The 25,451-nt window shown below is 33.6% G+C and overlaps 1 protein-coding gene across 2 annotated transcripts; it reads left to right on the top strand.

Moving 5' to 3' along the window:
* Nucleotides 1–1,705: 1,705 nt before the first annotated feature.
* Nucleotides 1,706–25,204, top strand: LOC106137963 (uncharacterized). Of its 2 annotated transcripts, XM_013338927.2 has the most exons (4): nt 1,725–1,753; nt 18,188–18,266; nt 21,816–21,911; nt 22,517–25,204. In XM_013338927.2, the coding sequence occupies exons 2-4, from the start codon at nt 18,188–18,190 to the stop codon at nt 24,127–24,129; spliced, it is 1,788 nt and encodes a 595-aa protein (XP_013194381.1). In that variant the 5' UTR covers nt 1,725–1,753; the 3' UTR covers nt 24,130–25,204. The 2 variants fall into 2 exon arrangements, with proteins under 2 accessions (XP_013194380.1, XP_013194381.1); XM_013338926.2 differs by lacking the exon at nt 21,816–21,911 and having other exon boundaries at nt 1,706–1,753.
* Nucleotides 25,205–25,451: the final 247 nt, after the last annotated feature.

Here is a 25,451-nt window from a genome sequence, read left to right as displayed (position 1 = left end):
ATTTGATCTCAGGTGGATTATATATAATTAGGAGCGTTGTCAAAACTTTGTCTCGTCAAAATCGGTTAAGGGGAAAAGAAGTTATGGACACTTGAAAATTTACTTTAAATTAAATACATATAACAAATTAATTAATAGATATTTATAACTCTATTAATGAAATTATTTAGTTTAAAAAGCCAAAAGAAGAAAATCATTTGAAATTTGCTTATTAAAAGGATATAAATGAAATGCGCGCTCTATAAAAATGATGATTACTACTCTAGTTGATGTCAATATATAAAATGTTTTATAGTGCTAAGTCATTCGGTTCTACGTTATTGTAATATTATAATCAAAATTATTTGATATTTTCGCTATATTAATGAAAAAAATTAGTAATAGTGTCAGAGGTTGTAATAAATCTTGTATTTTTTTATTGTACATTAGTTGTCATAGAAATAGGAGCCAATGCCAATAGGAGACAGCCGTGATATTATGTATGTATGTATGTCCTATTGGCAAACCATGAATCTTTAAGACACATTAGAATTTCTATGTGTCGGTGCCGTGTGGTTCCCGGCACTATTACAAAAAAGAATAGGACCACTCCATCTCTTTCCCATGGATGTCGTAAAAGGCGACTAAGGGATAGGCTTATAAACTTAGGATTCCTCTTTTAGGCGATGGGCTAGCAACCTGTCACTATTTGAATCTCGGTTCTATCATTAAGCCAAATAGCTGAACGTGGCCATTCAGTCTTTTCAAGACTGTTGGCTCTGTCTACCCCGCAAGGGATATAGACGTGATCATATGTGTGTATGTATGTAGAATTTCTCATTTAAGTGAACTTATTATTATTTTATTGTTTATTCGTATAACGTAGGTAGATACGTTATCGGAATATTGAAAGTATTGTTACACAGACGCTTATATTGAAAATAAGACTTAAATTTAAATTAATTTTGTTAATTTTATTACAGTACTTCATTATTGAATTAAAATAAAGTTGAAAATTTCAACATTGAGAAAGTGATTTAAATATATATAATTTACCTTACCACAAAAAATAGTTTTGAAAATAGGCACTTTTTGGTCCACACATGGCTCTGTTCACCCTGTAAGCTATAAAGACGTGGTATATGGAGATTGCATATCCATTAATTTCTGAACGTATCACTTTCAATTTAAACACTTCAAATATAAAAAAAAAACAAAAGAATACCGGTAACTTTGACATTTGTACACTATCAATTACCTACGTCTCGAAGTGACGCCTAAAAGACCTAATTACGTGTTACGACGAAATCTTTCCGACTAATTAATAAAACGACTCAATAGAGACCAGCCTTCGAACTCTCATTGTGTTATTTACGCAAGCAAACCCCGGTCGAAATGCAATGTATTTTATTCTTAAGCTAATTACTAAATCTTCATTAATTTGACGATACCCGGTACCTAACGCCCCGAAACATAACCAATCAAGTTAGATCTCTATGGATCAATAGTTTTTTAGTATGCAAGGGGCCAAGTAAAATGGTGGTGCAATGTGGGAAGAGCTTATAAACGTGGTCTATGGGTCGCACGCGTGCATTCGCCTTCGATACGTAGACAAGCGCATTCTATTTTTAAATTTGAAAAAGGAACGTTTTTGTTTTTTTTTAATCGTGTGTTTCGGATATCGATAGTGACTGTAGTGTTGTGGATTGCAATTTTTTCACATTCAACTTCGGTCTTTGGTGTTTTTTTTTCGCAGAAGAAAACTCGACGCAAGGTTAGTGCATTTTTTAAGCAGTGCTTTATTTTATATTTTATTATGTGACAATATTAAAATACTTATATTTTATTTCAAGTTTTAAAATGTTCATGTTTTTTTAAGTTCTATTTTATTGAATAGATTAACTAACAGTGAATAAGTTGAAATAAATTTTATTGAAACGGATAAATCAATCCCATAAAAATATTTATAACCGTTCTTCTTTAATCCTGTTTTATCTGATCCATAGCTTTTTTATTTTATTTTTATGGCACTGAATCTAAAATCTCTATTCAGATGTCATTATTTGTGACAAACATAGACCATTGCACTGTACTTATAATTCACACATTCATCAACTGTTTTCATAGAAATAGGAAATCGAGTATCAATGAGAGTGCGTAATGTCTCTTTCGTAATTAAATATCATTTCTTTCGCCTCCTCTCCATACTGCCGCCCAATCTATACTAATTTTATAAGTGCGGAAATCTGTTTGTCTTTTAAGCTTTTACGGTTAAACTCCTGAATCGATTTTATTGAAGTTTTGTGCGACTATAGTTTAAAAACTACAACACTAATAAAACTATTGGTTTAGTAAGAATTTTCAGAAATTTCCTATGAATAAGATAACAATTGGAATTTTAATTAAAAACGGGTGGAGCTGCGGGTAAAAGCTAGTTGATTTACAAAGCATCATGGTTCTAGATCTGACCCTTGTGACCTCAATCAAACTTAGGAACCGAAGTCGTATATAAATTTCTTTAGAAAGAAAAAGGTAGCGCTATTTATATACATTGGATTGATATAAATCAAATTCGAAACTTGATTTATTTTAATATTTTTTTTATTAATTTTTTACTTATTACGTATCAATGTCAATGAATATTTTTAAAATTATTAAGCATACGGTGAATCTGATTTTTGAGTTTTCCTGGCCGATATTAATTACACACATATTTCTAAAAAAATATTAGAAAAATTATTTGATTTGACACACATTTGCACACGGTGAAATTATTTGATTTTTAAGTCTTCCTGTCAGATACGTAATTAGACGAATCTTTTAAAAAATTTCAATGTAGATACCTATGATTTTTCAATGCGCACTTTATAGGTATAATTAGAATACTCTGTCAGTTTCTCACAATACCACGCTTGTTTTTGTTCAATCAGCCCGCATTTCATTCATTGCGACTGCCATTCAAGATTTTAACACGATGATTAAAACATTTTTTAAAGACATTACTCAATTTATGCAAATTCGTATAGTTACGCACACATCAATCTGACTACAATACGTAGGTACAAGAAGAATCAAAAATTTATAAGCCTTAGCCGCCTTTTACGACATCTATGGGAAAGAGATGGAGTATTCCTATTCTTTTTTTCATTCGTGCCGGGAACCACACGGTGTTACAAATAAACTAAACTCACTCGTATTTATAAATATTATTTGGGATAGTTGACATTGGTGATGATGATGAGCCAGCGGTGACGATTGACACACAATTCTGTAGAATTTTAACGACATAGTAAAACATAATTCAGACCTATGAACTAATCGTTAAACACCCAATGTTTACACGAAAAAACTTTTTAGCAATAAAATTTAGCAACACGAAACATGTACCAAATTAATGAATAGTGACCCAGAAAAAAGACAATTCTATCTGATATAAAGATGGCAAATTGCATAATAATTTTAACTAAAATTATAAATAACTAGTGGCCGCCCGAGACTTCGTCCGCATGGAAACCCCATCAATCCCGCGGGAACTCTGGGATAAAAAGTAGCCTATGTTTTATTCTGGGTCTTTAGCTACCCACGTACCAAATTTCATCGTAATCGGTTTGGTAGCTTTTGCGTGAGAGAGTAACAAACATCCATACTGACATCTTGACATCCTGACATACTTAAAAATTTTGGCATTTATAATATTAGTAGGATTACATTACATAATAATCCTAATTAACATTAAGAAAGTAAGTTGTTCGTTTGTTTTTTTACCTCCTCAACCATAATGATGAATAAACCTTGAATGACTGAATCATTAAGGTCCGATTTCGAGAACATTGGCTCTGTCTACCCCGTAAAGGAACTAGACGTGTTATAAGTGTGTGTGAAAAGAGACTAACGCAGAAATCTTTGCATCGATTCTTAGTATGACCTGTAGGTACAAGACAAATTGAACATAATTATTGAACTCTAATTACTATTGTATTGATTTGACACTCGTGAGGAGTGTGCCGCCTTACAAGAACATACATTATATCACGGCTTCATTTCTTGCGGGGTGGACAGAGCCAAAAGTCTCAGAAGGACTGTCGCCACGCTCAAAGTTGATAAAAGATTTATTTGTTTCGTTTGTTAGATTTATGAGTCGTCTGTAACCAGGTCCCATTTCACGTCATACATACATATGGTCACGTCTATATCCCTTGCGGGGTAGACAGAGCTAACAGCCTTGAACAGACTGAATGGCCACGTTCAGCTGTTGGGCTTAATGATAGAATTGAGATTCAAATAGCAACAGGTTGCTAGCCCATCGCCTAAATGAAGAATCCTAAGTATATTAGCCTATCCTTTAGTCGCCTTTAACGACATCCATGGCTTAACGATAGAATTGAGATGCGGACACCAGACGGGATTCTGTTCGTGTAAAAACTTCTTCTAATTGATTCAGGATCATTGGTCAAAGGCGATCAAAGTTAACGTGATTACGTGTGTGTGTGTGTGTGTGTGTGTGAAGGAGTACACACCCAGGCCCCGGGTAGCATTCACACGGGTAGCATTTAAAGATATGAACCTTCCTCAGAAAACTCTCTCTCAAACATTAGTTGTTTCTTTCATAACTATGTACTATTTTCTTGTTACTGTATAAATTTCTATGAAATAAAGATATTACAAACAAACATTTTAAACAGGAACAAAATCCGTCCACAACTTTCCGAGTTTAGCGCACACATACAGAGTATATCGTCTTTATAATAGGTAGTGAAGTCATGATACTACATTACGCATAAGATGTTGCCAAAGGAAAATCGTGATAGCCAGAAGGCAATGTATTGTACGGCTATCGCAATAGGAAACATAATCAAAACATGTCACAGTAAATGCAGAACGTAACTTTAAGAAAATAAATCTACATTTATTTTGAAAAAGTATATTTTTGTTTATTACTGAACACTTATCTTTTCCATGAATGAAAAGGTGACTAAGGGATAGGCTTATAAACTTGGGTTTCATTCTGTAGATGGGCTTTGGGGTAATCTGTGGCTAGCAACTTGTCACTGTTTGAATCTCAATTAAGTCATTATAAAGGCACACAACGGAATGCGGCCCTTTAATTTTTTCAAGATTGTAGGCCCTGCCTACCCCGCAAGGGATATTGGCGTGATAATATGTATGTTTAGCTAACACGGCACAGTAATCTTCTAACTTGATCTGGTAAAAACTTAAAGCAATAAACTACAAGGCGAACGTATTTTTTAAACATTTTCTAATGAAACCTTTGCAACTGAAAGAGTTAAAAATATATTTTTTGTTACCTCTACAGGCAAACTTAAAAATATTTAATAAAAGGTTAACGTATAAAAAAAAATTGTTAATTTTTTTTAATTTATCAATCTTTTTTGCCATTTATTACATGATGTCAAGTTGACCTTCTGTTTACTGTACTGTCTATACAACATCTGTATAATCTGTGGGATGTTCAGTATGACCCGAGCCTCTCACCGCGACAACGGTCATATTTGCATTAGGGTTGGCATACATTTAATTTTATTTATTTATTTTGATTTCTTATTCTATTACATATTTAGTTTATTATAACAAACAATACACAAAGCAACTTTTAACTTTTAACCATTTTGTATGAATAATCATTTATAATTATATCCACCTAGGAATAAACTTTATATTTTTGTTTCGAAATCTGTATTTTGGATATAATAAATAATATAAGTAGAAACTTACACATTTAGAAAATTAGTGGTTGAACGATCACTCCATCTCTTTGCCATGGATGTCGTAAAGGGCGACTAAGGGAAAGGTAGGCTTATAAACTTGGGATTCTTCTTAAAGGCGATGGACTAGTAACCTGTCACTTTATGAATCTCAATTCTATTATTAAGCCAAACAGCTGAACGTGGCGTATCATTCTTTTCAAGACTTATGGCTCTACGGTTGAGGCAGCCGAATAAAAAAGTGATGCACAGGGTTGAAATCCTACCATGGCCATGACTCTTTTTTTGTGTTATGTTATCATTATTAGGTTGATTCTCAACCGAAGCAATTCAGGGTCCATGGTCAAAAGGTAAACCTCAGGCTCCTCTCCAGAGTGGCGAGGATGTAACTGGGACTAAAGCCAGGAGGAAGAAAAATATTTTTGAAAATAAAATTCCTTTTTTTTTAACAACTTGACTTATTTGTACATTTTTATATTATTGTATCCGATTTTGACAACCCTAAAAAAATACATTATTTCATACTACATAACAATTATTACTCAATAAAAATTTGAAGCTTTTTAGTACAAAATTGAGCAGTTTTGCAATAGGAACAAAATCTAAAATGCAATGCATAAAATGCAAGGCCAAATAAATTAGGAATATACGTGAATTATGCCTATCGATCTAAGTTCTTTAACGATGCTTATGGCATTCAATTTGATATCATTATTTCTTGTAAATAATTGGCTGTTTATATTTTAACAGAGATAGAAACACAGATTGAAAAACATATTGTAATTTGTTTTTAATGTAACTCCAACTATTGAAATTTAAAATATATGTATGTATATTGCTCGCAGTAGCAGTGGATGCCGTGTGGTTCACTGCACTTTAGAATAGGACCATTCCATATCTTTGACATTAATATCATAAAAGACGACTAAGATAAAAACTTGGGATTCTTCTTGTAGGCGATTGGCTAGCAACCCGTCACTATTTGAATCTCAATTCCATCATAAAACCTTACAGCAGAACGTGGCCTACTTATTAGTCTCTTAAAGATTTTTGGCTCTGTCTACTCCGCAAGGGATATAGACGTGACCATATGTATGTGTTGGAATTCAGCATTTTTTTACATTTAAGTGCATTTAAATTAAAGCTTGTCTTTAGAAATATGTATTATGTTTATTAAGTATTTCTTTTTTGTGTTAAGTTGTCAAATTCGATTTGCAACGTCATAATTAAGATTTTATAACTTTTTAATAATAACCAAGTACATAACCACTTCTATTATTTTCTTATTATTCTTATTTCTATGATTTCTGTGTGATAGCCCAGGTCAGCGACCTTTCCCTATTACGTACAAATATGCAACAGACTAACAGCCCTACCTATCTTCGTGTCTATAAGGTCAGCCAGAACAAGTTTCCGACCTAGAACTTTCCCCTGACCTCCTGAGACCCTCACTTTCATTTCAACGGGATTTGAACCTGAGGCTCGCAATTTTGTAGGATATAAATGTGATTTATTTGATTCTGTAAAAGGAAAAGTAATGTTCATGCCGGTGGCGTAGAATCGTAAATGATCCGGGTTCAAATCCTGAGGCAAAATAGGGTAGGCAGAGACTACATCTTACCACATGCCACGTCACATCTCTGTATACTTCACTTCATCCACATTCATAACTCTCTTCATGCAAGCTCGGCGGTTTCGGGTACTCTTGACCTGACCCTTTACCAGGACGTCCTTAATTTGATCAAGATACGTACGTCTAGGCCTTCCCACTCCATCCATCGTATTAAAATTTGAGATAAACCTAAAGTAAGTTCAAGAATTGCATTGTGTGATACTAACTCGACAGTTCATTTATTCATTCACATAATTACGTCTATATCCCTTGCAAGGTAGACAGAGCCAGCAATCCTGAAAGACTTTCATGCCGCGTTCAGCTGTTAAGCTTAATGCTAGAATTGAGATTCAGATAGTGACAGGTTGCTAGCCCATCGCCTTTCCCCTGGTCGCGTTTTAAGCTACATTCATAGGAAAGAGATGGAGTGGTCGTATTCTTTTTTATATTAGTCCCGTGAACCGCACGGTTCACTAACTCAAAACACCACATTTTATAATACCCCTTCATTGTGTTACATCGTCAAAACGTGACGGAAAACATAACAGCTTTGTAAGCTGCAGCTTTGAAAGCTGTAGTAATTGTTTGTGAATTGCCAATCGTCTAACTATCAGCCAATTAGATGCCATCCTTCAATTGCGTAAGTTAAGCTGTTTGCTTAAAGATAGGGTAACAACGCAGTTTTATTTTGTGCCTTGTGGTTCCTGGTACATTAATGGAATATGTAAGTAAGTAAGTAAACGCTTTATTGTTCATTGAAGGAGTACATTACAAATAAAAACAGTACAGTACAAAGGCGGGCTTATCTCTAAGTGGGATCTCTTCCAGCCAATCTGACAATAAGAGGATCACATACAAAATTGAGGCAAGGGTTAACAAATATGTCTTTATATCACATCAAGGGGAACGCCAAAGAATGTCGTAAAAATGGAAAAGGCACAATCATCTAGTGTAGTTTTTACCACGATTATTACCACGAATGGGTTAAGTTCTTCTGCAAAGGTTGCAGAGGTCAGGCTTGATTCGCTTTGTGTAAAAACTTGACTCACCCAATCAAGGATCATGGTGAAATCGTGAAAAGGCGCACCCCAGGCTCTCTCCAGAGACACGAGATGTAAGTGAGATTTACTTCAAGAGGAGAAAGAACTCGGTAGAGAGTCAAATTTCGATAGCCTACAGATAGTGAATTATCGATGGGCAACACAAATCACGATATTCCTGCACGACATGGGTTAGCAATGAAGATATATTAAAGTAAATTCATTCATTCTATCATATAATCACGTCTATATCCCTTGTGGGGTAGACAGAGCCAGCAGTCATAAATACTGACATGCCACGTTTGGCTGTTAAGCTTACGTTTTCCGACTTCCATGAGAAGAGATGAAAGGTGATTTAAAATATTCTTGGTAAAAAGACGCGGTAAGATTAATTCACCTTTGCATCCATCGACGCTTTGATGTGGGAGATGTAATATAGTTATTAGCTAAGTGCCAAATAAGTAGTTACAACTATAGCTTGATATCATTTCAGCAACAATAGGTAATAACTATTTCAATTAACTGGTTTCCCACTGTGCTGCGATTCCGTGGGAAGTTATGTTTTTAGGCGTTTTAAGTTGTTGCTTTTGATTATTTAGTTTACCAATGAAGATATACTTATTATCTAGTCCCTTTATTATTTGCCGGTTGACTGGAAGAGATCCTTTCATGGGATAAGTCCGCCATTGCATGTAATGTCATAGGTATTTCCTTTACATGTAACTATGTATTAATTGGAAAAAACTAACATACTGTGCCGATCCCACGTAGAAAGTGGGAAAAGGTAACGACGAAGAAGAAGTAACTATGTATTAATTCTTGTTACTGTGTAAATTTCTGTTCAATAAAGATTCCATATACATATATACATATGGTCACGTCTATATCCATTGCGGGGTAAACAGTCCCAACAGTCTTGAAAAGACTGAATAGCCACGTTCAGCTATTTAGTTTAATGATGGAATTGAGATTCAAATAGAGACAGGTTGCTAGCCCATCGCCTAAACAAGAATCCCAAGTTTGTAAGCCTATCCCTTAGTCGCCTTTTACGACATCCATGGGAAAGAGATGGAGTGGTCCTTTTCTTTTTTTCATTGGTGCCGGGAACCACACTGTAAATTTTTAGGTTAGACTATATGATTAAATAAAACACTCAGCCAATTCCCATAGTCGGAAATATCTTAGATACAATCGAAAATTAACGACCTAACGCCAGTAGACGAAGGAATTGCATGCTATTTACCTCAAAGGAGATCAGTGCGTGAGACATACACTTTTTGTGACAGATAACATCGCATTGTGCGATGTAGGTAAATTAGTTTTATCGAGAACTCTTGCGGGTTGATTGATGACATTATAATTAGGTTATATTGGATTGCAGAAAGATAGATAGATAGATAAAACTTCTCGTCAACTTCGTTCATGTAGCGATTACTATTTTCAAAGTTATGTACATTAGTTTGAATACTAACCGATCCTCTTACGGTGAGGAAAACTGCACATTTTTGGATTTTGTTCCTGTTTGAAATGATGGAAAGAGGCTTTAAATGCTACACGTGTTATTTAATTATAGAGGCCGCCCGCGACTTCGTCCGCATGGAAACCCTATCAATCCCGCGGGAACTCTGGGATAAAAATTAGCCTATGTGTTATTCTGGGTCTTCAGCTACCTACATACCAAATTTCATGGTAATCGGTTCAGTAGTTTTTGCGTGAAAGAGTAACAAACATCCATACATCCATACAAACTTTCGCCTTTATAATAGTAGTAGGATTTGTAACTACTACTACTGTAAAGAGAAAAAAAATATTTGTTAATCTACTTGTCACCAAATAACATCTAACACAACTGTAACTAGCACTAAGACAGACAAAAGCTTTAGAAGTAAACATATGCTATTTTTCTAATTTTAAAATAAATATTACCTTCGTTTCGAGTGTCATGACCACATACTGACCTTTTAGCCATTTTAGCAAGTACTTGATTGATGGAAGGTTAACCTAACTAATAGGCAAAATGATTTAAAATAAATTGTCATCGGATGATAAATATAATTTTTTTTAACTATTTGATGATTAGATACATAAAAGGTAAACTTTACAAACTTTAACTTGGAATTCTTCTTTAGGGCGACGAGCTATCAACCTGTCACTATTTGAATCTCTATTCTATCATTAAGCCAAACAGCTGAACGTGGCCTATCAGTCTTTTCAGGACTATTGGTTCTGTCTACCCAGCAAGGCATATAGACGTGTTATATGTGTCTGTGTGTATAAAAGCGTTGTGTGGAACCAATATAAAAAAGGATAGGACTACTCCATCTCTTTACCACGGATGTCGTAAAAGGCGACGAAGGGATAAACTTGCAATTCTTCTTTAAGGCGATGGACCAGCAACCTGTCACTATTTGAATTCTATCATTAAGCCATTAGCTGAACGTGGCCTCTTTCTATTGGCTCTGTCGACCCCGCAAGGGATAAAGACGTGATTATATGTATGTATGTTTGTATGTTTGTTCCCTTGACTGAAGGATTCTCATTGGTACTTGAAAATCTTGAAATTCATAAGTAGTTAGTTAAATATTTGCTTTCACAGTCCGCTAAGTCGTTTGTCAACTGACTGACTTGAACGTTATGTTTCAACATAATTATATGAATTTGTTAGCATTGGTTACGCCTTCGCGAACCATTGAATCATCCAAATTGTACAATATTATGATGTTTGGGCCGCATTTTGCATTTTGCAATAAGGTGAGACATTATGTCAGTTCAGTAAACAGGTTTCTATTTTTAACCACCGACGGGAAAAGAGTGGTGTTATAAACTCTGTGGCGACATGTCTACGCCCACAAGTCACAAAAATAAAAAATTAAATCACGCGACGCTATCTGTCAAAAACAACGAAAAACCTAAAAATCGCTCGAGCAAAGATTTCACGGATTGGAGCATATATACAACCTCCGACACAACATCGTCTGTCGCGCGGTTCCCCAGTCATCACACCTAGCCTGGCGGAAGATCTTCCCTTTGGTGGCGGTCGAGCCGAATCATCGCTCCCGCTACAAGTATGACGTACCCGCTTGTGGCATCATAGTATCCGATAACACAAGTCTTGAACTTAATTTTGGACTAACCCAACCTGTGTTACTTGTACATACATACATATAATCACGTCTTTATCCTTTGCGAGGTAGACAGAGCCAGCAGTCTTGAAAAGACTGAGCCACGTTGAGCTGTTTTGATTAATGATAGAATTGAGATTCAAATAGTGACAGTTTGCTAACCCAGCGCCTAAAAGTAGAATCCCAAGTTTATATATTTTCACGGCATCTGTGGCGCAGCGGTAGTACGCTTGTCTGTGACACCGGAGGCCCAGGTTCGAATCCCGGCCAGGGCATGATGAGAAAAGAACTTTCTCTGATTGGCCTGGGTCTTGGATGTTTATTTATATAAGTATTTATTATAAAAAGTTAGTAACTGGTTACACAAGTCTCGAACTTACTTCGAGGCTAACTCAATCTGTGTAATCTGTCTCGTATATATTTATTATTATAAGCCTATCCCTTAGTCTTGTAACTCGTCTTTCATTAATTCATCAAACGTACCGTTAAACTCGTTGTCAGAAACGTTTAACCTTACTAACGCTTTATCACATAACTAATAATTCAGTCGACAACTCAACCGTGTTCAGCACTAGACCATAACATTGTATAACGGTATTGTATTTGTGCCGTGTGGTTCCCGACACAAATACAAAAAAAGAATAGGACCATTCCATCTCGTTCCCATGGATGTCGTAAAAGGCGACTAAGGGATAGGCTCGGGTTTATTCTTTAAGGCGACGGGCTGGCGACCTGTCACTGTTTGAATCTCAATTCTATCATTAAGCCAAACAGCTGAACGTGGCCTATCAGACTTTTGAAGACTGTTGGCTCTGTCTACCCCGGAAGGTATATAGACGTGATTATATGTATGTAGTCCTTGGGGCCAGTTCCTCGGGGGTGAGTCGCTACCTAACTCCCTTTTAAGGGATGGATTATCAATGTGTCATATTTTTTTCTTAGTTCAGCGATAACGGATAAAGATGTACCTAATACAGAATAGAATAGAATAGAACAGAATAGATTTATTTTCAAAATTGGATACATGGTATCACTTATTGACGTCACATCACTTAAAACTAATTATAACTACTACCGCTTCCAAAGCGCATGTGTAGAAGAAGCGGCGGAACAAACTACACTGCAGCATTTTCATCGGACGTCAATTTACAAATATAGATCTCTTAAATCTAAATCGTGGACGAATGCACATTGTCTACATTAAAAAACATGAATGAATGTAGAACTAATTATGTCAACACGAATATTTCGTCAAATAAAATAAAATATGTACATACTGTACAAATCATACACGAATGTGAATCGAACCCACCCATCATCAGTCGGCAAATTAACCACTGAATCACTGTCATAATGTTACTGACACACTTTAAAATCGGTTAAAATAGCATAAGGTCCGCCGCACAAGTCTCAAATCAAACCACTCGTAAGTTACATAACTGTATGTATGTTTGCACTCAAAAGGTCATAAACTTCCGTATTTTGTACCGAGAATCGAAAGTGCTTTCAAATAAGATGTATTACGTCAACGTTTGTGATATTTAATATGTAATTTTCATGTTTTATGCCAATTTAGCGTGATTATGCATGTTTGTGATTTGAGCAACACATTTTATGGTAATAAGTGCAAGGTACATTACACATTAAAATCCTACATACATACATATGGTCACGTCTATATCCCTTGTGGGGTAGACAGAGCAAAAGTCTTAAAAAGACTAAACGGCCACGTTCAGCTATTTGGCTTAATGATAGAATTGAGATTCAAATTGTAACAGGTTGCTAGCCCATCGCCTTAAAAAAGAATCCCAAGTTTGTAACAAATAAACTTACTTTCGCATTTATAATATTAGTTACAATTTTTTTTTCTGCCGTGTGGTTCCCGGCATCAATTCAAAAAAGAATAGGATCACTCCATCTCTATGCCACGGATGTCGTAGAAGGCGACTAAGGTATACGCTTATAAACTTGCGATTCTCCTTTTAGGCTAAGTGTTATCATCAAGCCAAACCGCTGAACGTGGCCTATCGGTCTTCACAAGACTGTTAGATCTGTTTCTGGGTCAAATAACTGGCCCTTAGGCCATATCTCGTAAATAAAACACAAGTTATCTTAATTTGTATGAACCTTATGGTATATCGTATCTAGGTTAAGCTAATCCCATTTCAGAGTTGCATAACATTTGAACCATACATAACGTACTGATGATTACTTGTCAAAATATCGATTGTATAGTATCGATCTATCGGATACATTGCATAAATAGTGTTGCGCGAAATCGATATAGATCATTACGATTTTGAGTGACGATAAGGTTATGGTGAAATATCGAATATCGACGCATATCTTTTAACCGCCGAGCTTGCATGAAGAGAGTTATAAATGTGGATGAAGCGAAGGAAGTATGCAGAGGTCGTTTCCCGTGTGTATTGTAAAAGTCAATCAAAGGAAAGGCTTATAAACACCGGATTCCTTTTTTTTCATCCGACCTACCTTTCTCTGCTATATAGCTGAACGTGGCCTTTCGGTCTTATTCTTTTTGTATGAATATATATATATAAATATATATACCGAATAACCCAAATTATTAAACCTAAAATAATTTTTAAATTGCAAAAAATGCATACATGAAAGAAAAGAGAGGGTGTGTGAGTTAAGATCAATTCGATGTGTTTGTTCTTTTAATACTGCACTAATAATGATAAAGTGCTCTAGACAGATTACATCAGATGATCGTTTTGGCCTAGATTAACTTAGCTCTCAACAATAGGTCTAGACTAGATTGAGGCGTCGTTAAACTAATATTGCGGAGAGAACAAGTTATACAAGCAAATGAGTCACTCTATAGTACATTTTTTTAGGTACTGAATTATAGGCGTACAATTTCGACATATCTTTTATTACATACATGCCTAAAGTCATGTCTTTATCCCTTGCGGGGTAGACAGAGTAACAGTCTCGAAAAGACTGAAAGGCCACGGTCAGCTGTATACCTAGCTGAATCATTTAATTGAGATTCAAATATTTTTTTTATTTGTTAAAAAAATGAATACCTACATAAAATAAAGACTCATTCACGAAGGGGTAGGCAGAGATTACATCTTTCCATTTGCCACGATCCCTGATTGTATCAATTCAAAATTCTCTTCATGCTCGTCGGTTTCGGGTATTCTTGACTTGACCAAATGATTCTAGATTTGGTCAAGGCCTTCCCACACCACGGTTACCGTTCACACTCTCCTTGTATATTTGCTTAGAAGAAGATACTCAGTTGAAGTTTTCATCAGAAAGACGTTAGTTGTTAGTTAGTTAAAAAAAATTGAGAGTGTGTTGTCTTCTTCCTCCTGGCTTTAGTCCCAGTTGTATCCTCACGACTCTGGAGAGGAGCCCGGGGTATGCCTTTGACCATGGATCCTGGATTGGATGAGTCAGGTTTTTATGGACGCGACTCCAATCTGACCTATACAACCTTTGCAGGGCAACCTTACTCTTACTGGATCGATAATGGTTACACATGAAGTTGCCTGAATGTGCAGGTTTTCTCATGATGTTTTACCCTCACCGTAAGAGCATCGGTTAGTATTCAAACTACTGTACATAACTTAGAAAATAGTTATTGGTACATGGCCGAGGTGGGATTCGAACCTGTGCCTTTTGTGCGCCACACGCATTTTGAACGGGCAACTTACCGATTCTACCACTGACGCTCAAATTATGCGTAGAGACTTAATTCATCTAAATTTCATAGAGAAGTTATTTACGGAGGTTTCATAATATTTTTGTTCGTGATTCAAATAATGACAGCCCTACTAATTTGCCGGGCAAAGCATAGTTACGCATTTAATTTTTTAAATATATGACCCTAAATTCAAATTTTAATCAATTAAGACACCAATTACTCCAGTGATTGAAGTGTGAAAGCGGAACCGACGGACAAATTATCTTTTATTATTACGATTCTTCTTTATGGTCAATGGTTGGCAAGTTTGTTGTATTTAGGTCGTAGATTTGATTCCCACACCTAGTTAATATATATTATTTGTAGTCTATTTATTATTTTTTTTAACAAGCTATGTAACGGTAAAATTTCTTTTAAATTTCAATTCCATCATTAAGCCAATACAAAAAAGAATAGGACCACTCCATCTCTTTCGCATGGATGACGTAATAAACGATATAGGGATAGGCTTATAAACTCGGGATTCTCCTTATAGGCGATGCGCTAGCAACCTCTCACTATTAAAATCACAATTCTATCATTAAGCCTAACAGCTGAACGTGGCCTGTGAGTCTTTCAAGACTGCTGGTTCTGTCTACCCCGCAAGGGATATAGTCGTGATTACATGGATGGATATGTATATATTCGTTATTGTAACACTCTCCAACACTTATGATAATACTCTCTAAAACTTAAAAAAATTCAGGTTTATACATAAACAAGGAACTTAAGTGTTGATTCCCGCTAAGAACACTGCTTGTAGGCCGCTTGACATTGACATATGTCAATCAACTTTTTAATAACTGCCTACACCGCACATACGAAATTTTAACAAGTCTTTAGGTACAAACTAACGCAATATTTTTCTAGTGACGAGTGGCAAAGGTCTAATGCTTGACAAAACAAAGTTGTATAATACCAGCCTACACATCGGCATAAATTTGCTGAAATTATGCAATGATCCGAGCAGACGGGCGGTTGGAACGCGCGTCACAGATATTCCTTAACACATTTTTTTTAGAAAAGAGCAAGTTATAAAGATAATATAATTTTTAGTATTATTATTTAAATCGAGTAAATTTTTTAAAAGGTTTTGCGATCTTTTCCCTTTACATTTAAAGTAGAATTTCCTCATTCTATCTTTTTTTTAAAAACACATTTTTAAAAATTTTGTTCTTAAAAATAAAAAACTTTTTTTACTAAAAACTGTAAAAGCTACCTGCTTTTATATATGTATCTCTCTTATTAATTATATTCACACTCAGTATATATAGGTGTAATACACTCACAAAGTGTTTATGTTTAAACCGCTCGTCTACTCTACCTTAATAATTTCGTCAAAGCATAGGGGTTAAGTCATTTAGACATTTTAGACAATGGCTGTTCACAAGTTTCGATATTTGCCAAAATGCTCGAATTAACGAGTTAAATCTAGATGGTATCATTTAAACATGATATTGTAAAGCGACCGTGGGAACTGTGGTATTGTGTTAGTAGGAAATGTTGTGGAGCAAAATATGTGGCGTGGAATTTCATATTTTTAATGAATGGAATGAATATGAAAAATGAAATGAATCTTTCCTTTCCTTCACAAAAATTTTTTTTATTCGTTTATTTTAAGTTAATTTTGCTTATTATTTATTTTAATAATAAACCAGTTTAATCTTGTTTTATATTCACTAATATTTGGTAATTTTTGAAGGTATATTTGAATTTCTAAATATATCACAATTTCTATGAAACAAAAATATCATTTCATTTAACTTTAATTTAGAATATAAATTACATTCTGAAATATAGATATAATTAAAAAAAAATATATTATGTCACTAAATTTAAATAGCAATGTTTCTAATAGAAAAAAAATTTTAAGTTCTACATTTGAATTAGTTTAAATTATATAATTGATGATTATACATTTTCTTTTCTCCAATAACACGTTTAATTTATACAGTCGTTCAATTTCGTATTACGATGAAGCAACGCTTAGATAATGTGAGCTTTAAGTCTAACTATAAATTAAGAATTAAGCTAAAACCTGTTGCGTAAATCGTCTCACGTAGCAATTGTCCATTGTGGTAGAGGATTCAATTCCCAGGCAATGATTTATCATTCGCTTCAACAATAGCGCTTATCTAATGTTTAGTGGTCCTTGACACGGCGTTTTTTATTTGGCAATTTAGTTATACTAATTGTTTCTTGTAGATTTCGTATACGATACGTTTTGACGTCTTTATAATATATATATATATTTGGTTTTTGCAATTAAAGTGTTAAAAGGAATTTTCTAAAATTTTTATTTCGTTTTTGTTTTTGGTGTATTACATCATACATATATTACCTCTCTGTGAATGCTCCAGAAAGGCAGCGATGCGCGACGAGTGGCGAAGGATTGTAAAGCGAGCCACTAACCCTTCTGTACGACCACGACCACTCTGACAAGAGTGTAACGCATAAGAAGAAGACATCATATATTATTATTTACTACGCAAAGCAATGTATGATTGATATAATGGTCTTAATTTTATTAAAGATACAGCCCCACTTAGCTCAGTACTGCACAATAAATAATATATTGTCCTATGATTTGGTTCCGTGACAATTTCCAGGTACATGTAAAAGTACCCTATGTGACTAATTTATCATATAAATTTAATCAAATCTTTTTATCTTTTTGTATTGGTGCCGGGAATAGGCCCACTCCATCTCTTTCCTATGGATGTCGTAAAGGGCGACTTAGGGATAGGCTTACAAACCTGGGATTCTTTTTTTAGGCGATGGGTTAGCAACCTGTCACAATTTGAATCTCAATTCTATCATTATGCCAAATAGCTGAACGTTGCCATTCAGTCTTTTCAAGACTGTTGGCTCTGTCTACCCCGCAATGAACGGGATATAGACGTGACCATATGTATGTATGTAAATATTTTTTTAAGACTCGTACCAAAATTGAACGCCTAAAAACTAACGAAAATGTTTTTTTTTAATTACAGATGGCGCGGTGGTGCGCTGCGCTTGCGGCGTGTGCTATAGCACTGTGCATCACAAGTGGACAAACAGAATCAAGATTCCGTAAGTAAATGTATTAATATAACATTATTGATGTAAAATCTGCAAGTTTGTGAGTAAGTAAGGAATGTACGTTGTAACGGTCTTAAGTAATAACTACTGAACTGATTTTTATAAAGTTTTACAGTTATACAATTTATGTATAGGATTTCCTTATACATTTACACGTGAATGAAACCGCGCGCGATAAATGTATTAAATAACACCAAGCGCTTTTTTGCTCATGTTTGTTTGTATATCTATATCTATATATTTTTTAACAATTATAGTATCGATAAATAACAAAAAAAAAATATTATAATAAAACATAAATTTACATATTTAAGATAGTTTATTTAAACCAAAAATCTACATTTGATAATTATATCATACCACTAATATATAATTATGCAGATATTATAGTTCAATTATTCAACTGCATGGTTGTTTGTTATGAACAAAATTTGCATAGACAAATTCAGTTTTCATCGCATATGCGTTGCATAATTGTATATAAAGCACTATATTGCTGGTCAAAGTCTATAAATTTAATTGTTGTATACTTTAGCTTTTTTATACGAGTATTTACAATGTTATAGAATGATACAAAAATTGCAAAATATTATATAAAAAAAAATCGTGGTAACACACAAATTTAAAAAAAAACCATGTCATGAATTAAAAAAAATTTAAAAAGGTCACATGCTTTACTGATTGACATTTGCAAATACAATGCACAGACACATATCAAAAGAGATTTGCAATTGGGCAAGTAGGTTTCTTACGTGATCTAGCGGTGTACTTAGAGAGGATACCTTGAAATTACCGGAAAATGGTTATGAATGCAGATGAAGTTTAGAAAGATTTGATGAATTCTCGCCCTATTTTTCCTCCGGGGGAAAAGGCTTACTTATTTATGTAATTTGTATATATGTATATATTGAAATACATATATTTAAAAAAAATACTTAATTCATGTACGATTAAAATCAAAATACTAGTTGACAAAGCCTTTTTCTCCTACCTTAAATCCTCGTTATATGCATTTTTTTTTTCAAAATTTTTTCATCCAAATTTACTAAAACATTCACTCAAAACATGACATAACATGTTATGTACACGTAAAATATTATAATATATTTAAACTATACTATTCTTACAGAACCACGAAAACCTAGATATAAAAATGGTACGTACAAATTATAAAAATGTTGTCAAACCCTGTAGTTGGCTTATAGAAATACCCCTCACTATTAGGTAGTTTTTTTACAAACTGATTTTAATTATTTGTTTAATATTTCACAGTTATTTAGTATGGTGCTTAAGGTTTATATAATACTCGTAGTACCTACACTTCACGCTATCTTTACCCACGTACACTATCCTTTCTACACATTAGTTTTTCGTCTCTATTAATTTCTGCAACACTAAGATACTAATTTGAAAAGAAGTATTTTTTAAGAGTGCTTTCATAAAAATATGATAAAGTTAATTAATATAATCTGTGCTTATGTCAAAATTTATTCAAATTAAATGTTTTTTGAGAAACATAAAAATGTTATAATAAGATGCGATAAAATTTTAATTTAAATAAAATATAAAACGGCAAAAAAAATAAAGTGTTTCCTTTTTTTTAATAGTGCATAATTAAAATTCAATTAGTCGTCATTGAAAAGATTACTTTGATAAGATTATGCAAATAAGCCATAATAAGTGCATACATTATACAGTTTACATGAGATGTGATCGTGCATTCTTCTTGAACTTGATAGCGTATCAAAATACCTACGTTTCAAACGGTCATATAAATCGACCAATCAATTTATTTGCGTCCTATATGGGTATAAAAATGTTACAAGCAATATAAAAGAACCTTATATATAGCATATAAATATCTAAAAAACTACAATATGTTTCTATATCTGAGCTATAAAAAATACGTATCAAAAAAATCTGATATAAAACTGACGAATATATTATTATGTAGGTATACAAACTGATTAAAAGACAAATATATTTAATTTCATATTTTTATGATAAAACGGTCCTTTTATCATGACCAACATATAAAATTATTACAAAAAATATTAATAAATGTTATAGGTTTGTATTACATATTAATAATGTAGGTAGATATTTACCTATCGCCCATTTTCGTGACTTTCAACATGATACGCATAATGCCAATTATATATTTACCGGTATTTACTCGATTTCACATATTTGATAGAGATTAAAATTTATTCATACTTTCAAACTATGTGTTTTACACTTTCACCTCAATTGAAATGTAAATATTACTATAATCGTAAACAATTGCAATTCAATCAAAAATATTTTTAAATATATAAAAATTAATAAACAGTTAAGTAAATTTTGTTACTCCATTATAAATCGTAATTATTTTATACATACTTCAGAAACGTAATCAAACACAACATTTAAACATTTTTCGCTTACAAGCTATTAAACAGTATATTTTAACGAATAGAATAGAATAAATTTATTTTCCAAATTGGATACAAGGTATCACTTATTGACGTCACATCACTTAAATCTAATTACAACTACTACCGCTTCCAAAGCGCATGTGTAGAAGAAGCGGCGGAACAAACTACACTGCAACGTTCTTATAATATTAATAATTAATGAAACGTTACGTTAAAATCTCTTACAATTTTCAAATAAAAACACTGTAAGGCGACAATATAACACTGTAAAAAAAATAACAAAAATATGTAACGCAAACTCTCAAACTCTTAAATTTATTTAGAACTTTACACATGCATTGCACGCACACGCTCATTATACCATGCTAGATTTTCTATCAAGGCTAGGTTTTTTGGAACTTTATTTATTTAAAATTCGCAAAAATCCTTGCAATGTATCAGACAAACTGTTATTTAAGACATAGAAAATAAATGCTATTTAGAAAATTGCATTAATAATTGTTGTCATTATGATTATTATATATTATTATTGAATATTTTTATATATTTCGTAAGTTATTTGGCTAGGTAAACTAGATACCTGCTATATTTTACGTACTTTTCAAAAACTTTTAAATTTTTTCATGTAATGTTGAAAAACACAACTGTGCAGTCCTCTAACGAGTATTTTTTAACCTGTTTCTGTATTTAATGTTTCTGATATATGTATTTAAATATAAACTTTTGTTATTTGAATAGGCAGATTTAACTAAGTAGCTGACTAAAAAAATATTGATATGTTAATATGATGACAAATACTAAATTTAATCTACAACAATTGATTAATGATTATTAATATATTATTTTTCTTGTTTTTCATCCTTCCTGTATTTAACAGTACTATTTATAATGGCTTTCGGGTATCATAGATAATAATTAATAGTAAAATAAATATTTTATAAAATAGCCTTTAGTTACATATATATTTTTTTATACCTACCCTGTATAACCCAAACACTATGATTCTTCTTTCCTGTATATAACAGAACTTCCAAAAGCCTCCTTGATATTGAATTTTCTATCGTTGGTGAGGGTTCTTCCATCGTCTCTGATGATGCCCTTATCATGATGACCTGATTTCCAGCTGATTTACAAGCGACCAACCAGGCGGACGCTGATGAGATGGTACACAACTTACTACAGTGGATTCAGGGGTTATATCAGGAGAAACAGAGGAAAGGTCTGACGAATAGATAGACACTAACTTTAGAAAAACATTAAATTATTAATATAATTTGTACAATTTCGTTATAAGGTTATATATAATTAAATGCTCAAGTTAATAGAATAGAATAGAATGAATAAATAGTTGAAGAAGAGCTTGTATTTTCCCAAAGTTTCTTATTCAAATTCTAGAGTTGATATAACTGAGGTGATATCAAAAACATAACATATAATAGATGGGGATTTAAATCACTATTAATTAATTTTAGTTGTTCTGCAGGATATTTAAATATTTATATTTCTATTTTTTTAAATTTATTAGTGCAAACCGTTTATGAGCTACCCGTCTAGATAACTCTTTATAACAAAACACGATAGTCATATATATATATTTACTGTAGAATACAATAAATATAAATAAGGAATCAATTTCATTATATACTTATAGACATTTTGCTCATAGTTGTTACTTTAAACACCAGCGAATCGCTTGCTTTGAGCTTCATTAAGAACACGTGAATCAAATTTAAAAACACACGGATTTGGTAACAGCACTGTACATAATAACACAACTTCACTCACTAATATACAATCACTTATGTATTCATTTATACGTTACAGCACGTCAATATTTCGGAGGAAAACCTGAAAAGCCGAGACCGTTCGAGCCTGCTACATATCTTCCCCCGAGTCCAACTGGATATCCTCCAGCTGGAAGTAGACCCACGCCATCATACAGCGAAGGTCCAGCAACTAGTCCACCATACCAACCCCCCGAGCAACCTGAGCAGCCATCTTATCAACCCAGCCAGCCAACTCAGCCTCCCTACCAACCCAGTCAACCATCATATCAACCAAGCCAACCTTCTTATACTCCAAGTCAACCGAGCCAGCCGTCTTACACTCCCAGTCAACCTTCTTACACGCCTCCTCAACCTTCTTACACACCTTCTCAACCCTCTAATACTCCATCCCAACCATCCTATACACAACCAGAAACGCCATACCAACCCAGCTCTCCTAGTCAACCGAGCCAGCCGTACCAACCTCCTCAAACAAATCAACCAACACTGCCACCTTACAAACCCAGTCAGCCACAAGAAAACACTCCATCTTATCAAACACCAAAACCACAGAAACCAGACGAGGGACAAGAAGGCTCTTCCACATCCATCAACCCAGCTTCTCCTGACGATGAAGACCGCCATCCGCCTCACATTCACGCAATCACTGTTGACTGCGGCAAGGAAATGATGACTATCAACATTGAATTCAATAAGCCTTACAATGGAATCATATATTCTCAAGATCATTACAACGACAACGAATGTGTTTATGTAAGAGAGAATTCCAACCAAGTTAAATACTCGTTTACAGTTAGCTTGAACACGTGTGGCACAAGATTCTTCAGCGATTTCCAAAATGAAGGACAGGCATATTTGGAGAATGTTTTGGTACTGCAGAATGAGCCGGGTATTCAAGAAGTTTGGGACCACATTCGCAGAGTGAGGTGCTTGTGGGAAGGAAATTTGACCAAACAATTAGTTTCTTCTCTAAGTGTTGGTATGCTGAATCAGATAACAAGTAATTTCAGCGGTGATACTGCTATGGCTAGACTCGACATTCAGATGGGACGTGGTCCATTTGCCCCTGAAGCTAATGGCTTGGTGAAAATAGGAGAAACGATGACCCTAGTTGTGTCAGTAACCGGGGATGCCGGTTTCGATATACTTGTTCGAGAATGTGTTGCTCGTGACTCAGGAAGCAATCACGTTGTACCATTGACTGACAGCAACGGTTGCGTGCTCAAACCTAAGCTCTTTGGATCGTTCCAGAAGACAAGGGAGACAGGAAACACTGGAGCATCAATTATAGCATACGCGTTCTTTAACGCATTCAAATTCCCCGATGAAATGGACTTGGTAATTCAATGTGACGTTGAATTATGCAAGACTGATTGTGACGTATGCCCTTCACCTGGCAGTATTGAGCCTAAGAGAAGAAGGCGTGATTTAATTCACGTTGGAAACAGAACGGTTGAACCTTCTGCGACCATCAGTAAGGGTCTGAGGGTAGTCTTTGCAGAGGACTTACCACAGGAAACTTCTGGATTTTGCGTCTCTCCAACGGCAGCGTTATGGGGAAGTATTTTAGTACTTCTAGGATCACTTCTTAGTAGTGTTATGGTTTCTATGTGTTTTATGAGATCAAGGGAAGCTCCGAAATCTGTTTAAGTTATGTTAAGTATCTTAATTCTGATGGTATTAAACTTATTCCGTCCATAAATGCATATCTTTGTTACTCATGAACGTATGACAACTAAACCAATTTTACGAAGTTTTAGAAGGAAACTTATAGACAAGGGGGCAGCGTAGTTTTAGTTGAAAACCTTTTGGACAAAGAAGCGGACAAAAAATAATATTTAATTAAAAGTTTATAATTGTAATTAGTAAAAGTGTACTCAAATACTATTGAAAAATAGAATCATCTGAACCAAGGTAAATGCAATTAATATTATAACAAGAGTTATAAATTTATTCAATTGTTATTTTATTTGAAAAAGCGAAATAAAACTCACGCGTATCTGATCAAAAATAATCTAGATTTGTATTTGTAAGTAATTGTAACAGTCACAATGTGAATATTTACACTTTAGTGTAATTTATATCTAATACTATTATAATTTAACACTTCAAACGAATTATAGAAATAAATTAGTAAAATTAATAAACTACATTATTTTACTGAAATTGTTAAAGGAATTTATTATATTTTTTCGTATAATTTATTTTTATAAATTTTAATGATATATATTATAAAAACATAAGGTTTCAACGAATGCTATGTTAATGACATCTACCTATCATGTCAAATTAAGTCATTTAATATAAAAACAGTTATTTTGCTGGTAAACGAATTTCGTACAACGAAAAAGTGATAAAGAATAATATATATTTAATTCACATAATTACTGTTATAGTGATGGTGAAAAATAAAAAAAACCATCCAAGAATAATTTATTTTTATTTATATGTATACATACACACGATGTCTGTCTATAATCAATTAGTTTAATCAAAAACACTCTCGGACAGCTGAAGTTAAATGAAACCATTATACATAGTTACATTATGACTAGTATTTTGTAAAATAACGTATAAGGTACATTGTATAATGACACATATTACTATTTTTATACAACTAACTTACAATTGATAAAAAATATAATACATTAAAAAATAAATTTAGTTATAAGTTAACAATTGTCACTAATCTTATCTCTGAGTGCTGTATTAAATAGTATTACGATTTCTTTTGTAAATATTAGCCATAGATTTTTATTGTAAAATAAAGTATTATGGAAATGTCATTGAGTTAAAATTTTTACGTTTAACATATTATTCCTAAGACCTAGGTTGCTAGGTAGGCCATCAGCAACGAGAAGAATATCAAGCCTTTCCCTTAGTCATAATTTTATTGACAAAAAATTATGCAAATTATTGCATACTCACCACTCTGGAGCCCAGTACACATATTCTCAATCTGCAATAATAAA

The sequence above is a fragment of the Amyelois transitella genome, chromosome 24 (genome assembly GCF_032362555.1).
Source record: "Amyelois transitella isolate CPQ chromosome 24, ilAmyTran1.1, whole genome shotgun sequence".
NCBI lineage: Eukaryota > Metazoa > Arthropoda > Insecta > Lepidoptera > Pyralidae > Amyelois > Amyelois transitella.
This window is presented reverse-complemented; position numbering and strand designations above follow the sequence as displayed.

Excerpts from the sequence above, each read along its gene's own strand:
- LOC106137963 (XM_013338927.2), top strand. The coding sequence starts at position 18,188 with ATGGCGCGGTGGTGCGCTGCGCTTGCGGCGTGTGCTATAGCACTGTGC. Across the intron at positions 18,267-21,815 it reads ACAAACAGAATCAAGATTCC|CTGATTTACAAGCGACCAAC; the intron begins GTAAGTAAATGT and ends CCTGATTTCCAG. Across the intron at positions 21,912-22,516 it reads TCAGGAGAAACAGAGGAAAG|CACGTCAATATTTCGGAGGA; the intron begins GTCTGACGAATA and ends TATACGTTACAG.